Here is a 9887-nt window from a genome sequence, read left to right as displayed (position 1 = left end):
GTTTATATCATGCTATATTATGTTTGTCATAGTAATATTATTTTTATTTACAAATAAATCTAAAATCTAAATATACTAACTCCTTTATTGGTATTAAAATAATACAGGCATTTATTGGACTTTCTTCTTAACAGCAAATGCGCCTTTCGCAGGGGAACAGCGTGAGTCAGTAGAGAATGACATGCCCAAAGGAGGGGTGGGGAAATAATCACATGATCATCACCGCTGTGATATTCACGTGACTCCTCAGCAGAATGACGGAAGTTGAGAGAAGTCTCTCAACAATGGCCTTCACTTCAGTTTTATTTTTTATATTCTCAATTTATAGTTGTAGCGCTCAGGTACCATTGCTCATGTGGACCAGTGATGGGTATGTGACGCGTTTGTCTCTTGAATGTAGTTATAAGTTTGTTTTTGAAATGTTTCTGTACTCTTATACACTGTCTATATTCAACCATCACATGTTGCATTGCTTCTTTTTATGTTCAGCCAGCAAAATCTGCTAACACTGACTTGTTAAACTCTTTTGGTCTGATATTAGGATAGTTAGGCAGAGTTCTCTATTTCCTAAGTGTACTTAAGTTCGAAATTTGTTATGAATTTGAATGTGTTTATGTGATATTTTTGTCAAAACAGGTACAGCTTGCCACATCTGAGCCAACCACCAGCTGGTCAGGCAGTCTCTAGTGGGCAGCTCGCATCTTATCTGAAATCTGCCTTGACTGCTGCTCCACACAATGTGTTGCTCTTCCTACAGGATAAGGTGTGAACCCCTATGATAACAGAGTACATACTAAATGCTGATAAATGTATTAACAATGCATTTTACTGCATCTAGAGATGCAAGGGGTCGCCTTATGCAATTCAAGATTTTACATAGATTTTATTGGACCCCCTCTAGATTATATAGGCTTGGTCTTAAAGACACACCGACCTGCTGGCGATGCCAGTCAGAGGATAGAGACACAACCCATGTCTTTTGGGGGTGTTAATATCCAAGATTTTTGGTTGAAGGTTCAGAGTCATTTGTGTGACATTTTGGGCATTCGAATTTTACTTTACTCCAGACGTTGTATTTTGGGTGATGGGGCGGTCATACATTTGGGGGACAAACATATAAAAAAATTGGGTTTTGACTAGTATTTTGATTGGCAGACAAATTATTTTTAGGGGCTGTAAGTCGAACGGAGCACCATAATTTCCGGAGTGGTGTGTGGAGATTGGGAGGGTGGCAGCTTTCGAGGAGGTGGCAGGTAGAAGGCTGGGGTTTGGGGATTTGTTTGTTAGGAAGTGGGGCAGGTATTTGCTGGTATTAGGGGACTCTCGGGTAGGGGATGAGGAGAGAGAAGTTAAGTTTAATTATGTATGTTTTATTTATTTATATATTTATTAGAATGTTTTGTGGTATATTTGTTTGTCTGTGTGTATTATTTTATGTGACCACAAGGGTGTTCGTTGGGGGTTAGGGTGGGGTTGGTGATTGGGGAGGGATATTAGTGGGGGTTCAAAGTAAAATGTTAATTCGGTGTGTATGTGTTGTGTTTTTCTCTGTTGTGTTTTTTCTTTGAATCAATAAAAAAAGTTAATTACAAAAAATAATACATTTTACAATGTGGAACCATTTGGACTTCCCCCTCGGGCGCTGGTATTTTGACTTGTCATTACAGTGTGACACTGAGCCACTATTTTACTTCCCCAAATATCTTCCCCTGGACATGCCAATATTGCATTAACCCTGTGAAAAATTGTGTACTTTTGTTTGTAATTATTGCAATATTTCACACAATATATGTGAAACATTCACTTAAACAAGTGAGATTGGTAATGTAAATATTGAAATGAATACCTGATGAAGGAAAAATATTAATATATTTATTATGCAGTTACAACTGAATCTATTTCATGCCCACTATATAGCTAAGTATAGATGACTTCACTATGTACGGTGGGGTGTTTGGGAACAAGCAAGATGGTGCCTTTTTGAACATAGAGGTGAGCTTTCTCTTTAGTTGAGATCATTTTTAAAAACTCCTTCGGATATCATACAATTAGAGTTGAAACATGACTCAACATTTCTCTCTTGGTACACAAGTCAGCACTTCAGGCATCCTCCAATCCCTTGGTGTTGTCGGCCCTGGACTGGTCTGCGTCAGACTCAGTGTTGAAACTCTTCCAGGGAGAGCTGGGTATCACAGCGGTCCACATCGACCCAAGCACCCTGAAGGAATTCCAGTTGAACCCTTCACAGCTTTCACTGCTGGCCATCCATCTCCCTTATACTACTGGGTATGTGGGTAACTATTAAGTTCTAATCCATGAACCAGAGCTCAGAAGTTTATAGCACTATTACAAAATTTGATTCAAGGCATTAAAGTATTTGACAGATCAAGACAGGAACAAGACTGTGTACCTAAAGTCTTTAAAGATGAATGAACCACAATCCCATGAAGCATTGCGAATGAAATAATTAAAAAAATAAAATAGTTGAATTTAATTGGCTGATTAATTGTAAAGAAACAATATATTTTGATTTGATTGCAAAATGTTTATTTGCATATATTTGCATATACAAGTACTTTGAGAATGAAGGGAGAGTGACTCGAGCCACTCGATGTCATGTCACAGTATGTCATGGAAGTGGGCAGTCGCTGCAGAACTTGTTTGGTGCACTTTGTTCGCCGTCATTTTCTGATTGGCGGATTCCCTTCAGGCTCATGGTTAGTGTAGTTCTTCATCAAAAATAGCAGTATTAAATTATTAATTTTTTTTTTTTTTTTTTTTAAATGATATTGAAATAATTGGAACTAATAGATTTAATAGCAGCAAATATAATCGATTTACAACATTGGATGATTAACAACCCACTGTAGGTCTGTATTTAAGGTTTATAAGTTAATGTTAAAATAAATTAGTCTATAGAAAAAATTATTGGGATTTTTACTCCTGGAACCAGACTGTTGCACTCAGACTGTTTTTTTTTTCTCTCTGTCTAAGCTTCTGAACCACTGGGATTAAATACTGACAACATATTTATATTTTTCAAGGAATATATTTTAACAGAATACAATGTCATGCCAAAATGTATTATTTGTGAATTTTAGTGTATTGAAATGGAACTAACAAAGAGAACAAGATTTCACTGTGGGATTGATAATTGACTGTTATCAAAGAATGGGTCAAGGATCTGAATGCTTAATTACAAGGAATTGCTTTTAATACATAGATTAACTCTATTAATAAATAGTTTTAATCTCAAATGATAACCATAGAATGTTGTTCTTTTTGTTGTGTTTGGGTTTACTTTGCATAAAATGGCAGTGCTGAATCAAAGGAATTGCTCCTGAAAAATGGTGAGATTTCACATTTCTTTCTTGGTCATGTTTCATGGTAATTCTAAAACAATAATAATTTGTTGCTTTTTTGTTTGTTGTAATTGTTTTTAACCTGACTTTGTGTGTTTTGGTACTGTTGTGCTATATTATCACATTTTTCTTCCCTCACTAGATGAGATTATTGGAGAGGTCCTGGACATGTTCAAATCTCATGATGTGCCTTACACAGCTGTCTACACTGGCTTGAAGCCCTCTCGAGTAAGTGATAGCTAGTGTGTACTGCACAACCCTCTGTTCTCTTACATTTTGTTCCCCAGCAGTTCACACATCAAAGGACAAGACTGCTTTGATGAATCCTTGTATAAATCAGTTAAAGTTCATCACAGAATTAAGCCCTATTCACACCAAGCCTGAATTTTCAGTGGGTATGTTCCTTACAAACTATTTTTTGATAGGAACAATGGGTTCCTATGATGCTGTTCACACCTGGTCCAACAAATTATCTGCTGACAAGCCAAAAGTTTTTTTCTTTACAGACAGCAGTCTGATTTTCTTTTTCCATAGATGTCAATGCTACACAATCCAGCACGTTTGTGACTCAGTTTCTGTGCTTTTTACTCGTTTCACAAGTAATATTTATGTAACTTAATGTCCTAATACCTCTTATTATATAATATACATGTTGTCTTGATGTACAATGTAAATTATTTAATATGTATATTACTGTATTTGCTATATTTTCCTGTCATTAAAAATAGCAGTGAGGTTCAGCAATTCGTTTGGACTAAGCTCGTAGTAAAATATCACACAAAAAGACTCTTTACATGCAAAACTTTACTACGGGTGTAGACAAACAGTTTGCTGAACCCCACTGCTATTTTTATTGCAAGGATAAAATAACACAAAATATTCCTATAACAGTGCTCTTTTTCTCACCATGCACAAGAAACCCTGAATTCAATACAAATATGCAATAATTAAAGTGAGGCTGTGTTTTCTTTCATATTTTTACTTCCCCAGATTCCTCAAAATGCACAAACAACATGAAAAGAACATTATGAAACTATTATGCCAAATTAGGTAAATAACTGCATTAAGATCCATGCACCAGAATAAATGTTTGTAGAACAGCTTGGTCTACTATACAACGGTGAATTTATTTTTTTCATTTTATTTGTTTTGGTCTCCGTGTGATTAGATGTTAAGTCGGCAGTTTGTCTTGCAAATTCGTCACAGATTTGGTGTGAATAGGCCTTTCAAAATCTTTTTTTCCTATCTTCATCTTCTGTAGATCATTCAGGATACCCCAATAATGGCTAGAAGTTCTGTGGGTCGATCGTTACTTCAGGCTCCTCCACAGCTGTCTGTGAAACCTCCAGTTATATTCAATAACACAGAAGGACAACCCTGCATCCTGCTTTGGGCTGACAACCTCAACATTAGCTATGCTCAGGGTCATTGGGTTGATTTGGGCCCAGAGACCTTTAATGGTTCTGCCACCTTGACTGGTTCAACTTGCAATGAAACAATTTCAAGGTCAGAATACGGCAAGTTTTATTTTTTTAAGGCGTTAGGCAAAGTTTGAGATTATCATGCAGAATTCAGTATAAACTACAGATTTATTAAATGCGTTACTCTTAAAAGTATAACATTTTATTTTTCAGACTCGTCCTGAATTACCAAAACTTTACGAAGTTTCAGTCATTGCGGCTTATGTGAGTATTCAATACATGATCGGTACACTTTCAATTACATAGTGACCCAAAAAAGATTTTTTTGTAAGAGTATGTTACACCTGTAAATTATTGGAAAACAAAAAATTAAAGCAAGTGTCATTTATTTTAAAGAAACATATCACAAACACACTGACAAGCAAAACAGAAATTTGTTAGGTTTCAAATGTTACAATTTGAAATAAAGGCTTAGAAATGTGAAGTTAATTTATTTTGTTTGCAGATGTCACTATCTTTGGTATTATTTATCTAATGCAATGTGTAGACATTTTAATGTGTAACCTAAGTCTCCAAATATTTCCAAATTCTTTTTGGGGGGCACATGTACATAATTTTCTGGACTAAAACAGGTTGATAAAAGCAGGATGATATTGTTGGATTTTCAGGAGAGAAAAAGTCTTACATATATTTAATGCTTCCCCAAAACCTCTAGCTTTTCTATGCGCAAGATTTTCTTTCCTGTGTCTGCTCGCAACTGGACTGTCATGGAGCAGGTGGTGCTAGAGTATGACGGGCAGACAGCGATCTTTAACGGCAGTGGCGGTATCTATGCTCCTGCAGAGTATTCTTTTCACTGCCAGAGTGTGAGCAGCAGTGAAAGCCCCCTGCTGGTGCCTCGCACTCTTACTGACAACGCTACGCAGTGGAGACTGTCTTTCACTGATTTTCAGGTACTGTTGCAATATACCGCTTAAAATGGTAATGACTACAAAGGGCTTAAACAAGTCTCTTTTAACATTGAGTATCCTGTTGGTGACTTAAAGTGAGAGATTCTAGTTATTCAAAGATTAATCTCAGTGCTTGTATATTTAAGCTGATGTGTGCAATTTGTTCAGTCAAAATACTCAATATCCCAGCTTAATTTCTAGACATAACTATTAGTAAGCCATTTGCAGGCTGATTTCCCTGAAATGTGTAAACACTGGTTCTGCAGGTGCTATCAAAACATTGCTCTGTTTGTTTTAGCATCCCCACTAACCAGATTTGGCAACTTTGGCTAAACCTACTGTATGCTGTAAATTGGAGGTTGGACCAATAGCAGACAAGAGAATGGTCGGTAAACCTGTTTGAACAGAGGTTTTTATTTTTTAAATTCTGTTTGGTGGCACTAGTGCTGTAGAAGTTATGCATTTCAGCTTTAAAGGTGAAGTTCATCATTTATTCGCACCTAGTGACACCACATGGAATTGTGAAAATACTTTGTTTCCAAACAGGATTCCCAAACACTCCATCCCCTTCTCTTGGCTATCTTGGCAGTAACATTTAGCTAGTACCTAAACAAACAAATGTTTGACATTGGTGACCCAGCCTTCAAAAAGGAACTAAGTTTTGGCCTCTGTAAAGAATCAGTTCAGAATCAGGTACTTGTGAACACAATGTTAATTTGTTTTACTACATTTGGTGTTGTGAAGCTTTGATTTTTTTTTCTCTAGCATGTGGTGAGAGTGAATGGTTGTTTCTTTTTTCTTTAACAGCATCTCCCATTATTTGGCCAAAATTCACAGCTACAGTTTATTACAGGTAGTCCCCGCCCACGTCATGCCAGAAGATGACATGTGGGACTGATCCAACAAACAAAGCAATGTTGGAAGTGCCAACAGTGTTCACACTATTTGTGGAAATTAACCTTCGAATGTCTAACTACATTTTCTCTACACATTTAACTAAATTACATAATTCACTTAAAGTGCACCATGGTCTTTGTGTCATAAAGTAAATACATAGTTCACACAAAAATTATAATTCTCTCATAATTTACTCACCCTCATGCCGTTCCAAACTTTTATGACTTTTTAATGCGGACACAAGATATTTTGAAGAATGCATGATATATATATATATTTTTTCTTTCGAGGCAAGTCAGTTGGGTCCAAAACCCCACTCAAATTCCAAAAAACACAAAGGGAGCGTAAAAGTCTGTCCAATTCGAGTGGTGTAAATCCATGTCTTTTGAAAAGATACAATCGATTTGGGCAAGAAACAACCCAAAAATTCAGTCCTTGTTCACAAAACAAAAATGGTAAATTTCACCCAGCTTTCCTATATTTTTATTTTTTTAAATTGTTGTCTGTTACAGTGGTCACCAAAAGGTTGATAGTAAACACTATAAAATGAAAATGCAACATCTTATTGACATATGATACTGAGAATTAGTACCTGGTAACCACGTGCAGCATCAACTCTCTTCCTTCTTGAAACCTGCACTTTGTTCCAATTGGGCTGGATGTCAAGATTTATTGTAAATAAGGACTTTTGGTTTGTTTCTCAATCAAAGCTATCATATCACTTCAGAATACATTAGACAATTTGAGTTGGAATACTTTTATGCTGCCTATATGTGCGTTTTGGAGCTTGAAAGTTTTGGAACCCATTGACTTTGCATTGTATGGGGGTAAAAACACCTCACATTATTCAAAATATCTTCGTCTGTGTTCCTCAGAAGAAAAGGCATTCAAGTTTTCAAATGTATGAAGGTGAGACAAATATGAGGGAATTACCATTTTTGGGTAAACTATTCCTTTTATTTATTGGGTTTTTCATGCGTTGATATGACTCGTAGTATTGCAGGCCCCCTGCTTCATATACATACCATTAAAATGAAATACAAAAAAACCATACCAACTACAACTACATTTTGGCTGGCTGTGATAAGTAATTTGTTTTCAACAGATCCAAGGATTTAACGTTACAGGTGAACTCTTCTCATATGCAAGTGATTGTGCGGGGTTCTTCACTCCAGGGATTTGGATGGGTCTGCTGACCTCTCTGCTCATGGTTCTGATTCTCACCTATGGCCTGCACATGATCATGCAGCTGCACACCATGGACCGCTTCGATGATCCAAAAGGCCCGTCAATTTCAGTGCCTCTGAATGAGTAATTTTTGTGGGAATTTGTTTCATGTTAATTTACATGGTTTGTATGTGTGTCAAAAAATTCCAGCCCCCAATGTTGTTGGTAATCAAGAATTTATGGATCTCGCGCAATATCTAAATGTTTTTAAGATAAATAATGTTTTTCAAATTAATTTTGGTTCCTGACTGGAAGTGGTGAAATAATCAATTTTCACTGAAATTGAATTATCTCAGTACACATACAGTTATCTCAGTTACACTGTTTAATGGCAAAATAGTGGCTCAGATGTTTACATACAATTTATTAGTATTTGTTAGCATTGTCTTTAAATTGTTTAACTTGGGTCAAACCTTTTGGGTAGCCTTCCACAAGCTACTCACAATAAGCTGCTGGAAATTTGGCCCATTCCTCCAGACAGAACTGGTGTAACTGAGTCAGGTTTGTAGGCCTCCTTTTCCATTCTGCCCACAAATCTTTCTTCAGATTGAGGTCCGAGCTTTGCGATGGCCACTCCAAATACCTTGACTTTGTTGTCCTTAAGCCATTTTGCCTCAACTTTAGATGTATGCTTGGGGTCATTGTCCATTTGGAAGACCCATTTGCGACCACGCTTTAACTTCATGGCTGATGTCTTGAGATGTTGCTTCAATATATCCACATAATTTTCCTTCCTCATGATGGCATCTATTTTGTGATGTGCACCAGTCCCTCCTGCAGCAAAGCAACCCCACAACATGATGCTTCCACCCCCATGCTTCATGGTTGGGATGGTGTTCTTTAGCTTGCAAGCCTTGCCCATTTTCCTCCAAACATAACGATGGTCATTAAGGCCTAAAAGTTACATTTTTGTTTCATCACACCAGAGAAAATTTCTCCAAAAAGTAAGATCTTTGTCCCCATGTGCTTTTGCAAACTGTAGTCTGGCTTTTTTTATGGTGGTTTGGGAGCATTGGCGTCTTCCTTGCTGTGGATATAGATACATGTCTACCAGTTTCCGCCAGCATCTTCAGAAGGTCATTTGCTGTTGTTCTGGGATTGATTTGCACTTCTCACAGCAAACTACGTTTATCTATTGGAGACAGAATGTGCCTCCTTCCTGAGCATTAGGCTGCGTGGTCCCATGGTGTTTATACTTGCGTGCTATTGTTGTACAGATGAACGTGGTGCCTTCAGGTGTTTGGAAATTGCTCCCAGTTGTCTAAAGGCTTTGACATAATTTTCTGGAATTTATCAAGCTGCTTAAATGCAGTTAATTTGGTGTATGTAAACTTCTGACCCACTGGAATTGTGATAGTCAATTCAAAGTGAAAATCTGTCTGTAAACAATTGTTGGAAAAATTACACGTCATACTCAAAGATGTCCTAAATGACTTGCCAAAACTATAGTATGCTAAAATTACATCTGTGGAGTGGTTAATAAAATTGTGTATGTAAACTTCTAATTTCAATTGTACTAGTCAAGTGCCTAGGGTTTATGAGAGTTCTCTTTCCTAATCTAAACAATAATTATTAATGAAAACTGTCATTTGAAAATGAATACTAAATCATCACAAATCAGAATCTAGAAATTAGACATTCACTCTTAAAGTAACCTCTGATAAAAGTTCTTTATCTGCATGTATCTTTATCAGCATGTATGGTTTCATAAAGAACCTTTAACATCCATGGAATGAAATGTTTTGTGGTGAAAAAAAGTTCTAGGTTCTTTAGTGAACCAAAAATGGTTCTGTTAAGATGTCACTGTAAAAAAAAAAAACTTTTTGTGTTGAGTAATTAATTACCCTTGATTTTCTATGACTTAAAAGCAAATAATAGTGTTTAATTTGGTACCACTTTTTGTTTTTCATCAGTTAATATAACAGGCTGTGACAAAGTGCCAAAATTACTCGAGCAATGTGTTTTCAGTTGGCAGTTTGTTTAATCAATTATTTTGGAGCCTAAGTAATAAAAACAAACACTTTATAAAA

General features: G+C 36.4%; 1 protein-coding gene across 1 annotated transcript; it reads left to right on the top strand.

Moving 5' to 3' along the window:
- The first annotated feature begins 243 nt into the window (after positions 1 to 243).
- On the top strand, positions 244 to 9887 carry atp6ap1b (ATPase H+ transporting accessory protein 1b). Its single transcript, XM_052091846.1, has 10 exons — positions 244 to 370; positions 637 to 763; positions 1918 to 1992; positions 2093 to 2286; positions 3319 to 3350; positions 3505 to 3590; positions 4624 to 4868; positions 4997 to 5047; positions 5499 to 5736; positions 7736 to 9887. Exons 1-10 carry the CDS (start codon positions 255 to 257, stop codon positions 7943 to 7945), a joined length of 1374 nt encoding a protein of 457 aa, XP_051947806.1. The 5' UTR covers positions 244 to 254; the 3' UTR covers positions 7946 to 9887.

Source organism: Xyrauchen texanus, chromosome 25, assembly GCF_025860055.1.
Source record: "Xyrauchen texanus isolate HMW12.3.18 chromosome 25, RBS_HiC_50CHRs, whole genome shotgun sequence".
NCBI classification, from domain to species: domain Eukaryota; kingdom Metazoa; phylum Chordata; class Actinopteri; order Cypriniformes; family Catostomidae; genus Xyrauchen; species Xyrauchen texanus.
Note: the sequence above shows the minus strand (reverse complement) of the source record. Positions and strands in the feature narration are given on the sequence as shown.

What these genes read in the sequence shown, in the direction of transcription:
- atp6ap1b (XM_052091846.1), top strand. Translation starts at nt 255, where the DNA reads ATGACGGAAGTTGAGAGAAGTCTCTCAACAATGGCCTTCACTTCAGTT. An exon ending in GGAATTGCTCCTGAAAAATG is followed by an intron (nt 3,351 to 3,504) that starts GTGAGATTTCAC and finishes TTCCCTCACTAG; the next exon opens with ATGAGATTATTGGAGAGGTC. An exon ending in TGCAATGAAACAATTTCAAG is followed by an intron (nt 4,869 to 4,996) that starts GTCAGAATACGG and finishes TTTATTTTTCAG; the next exon opens with ACTCGTCCTGAATTACCAAA.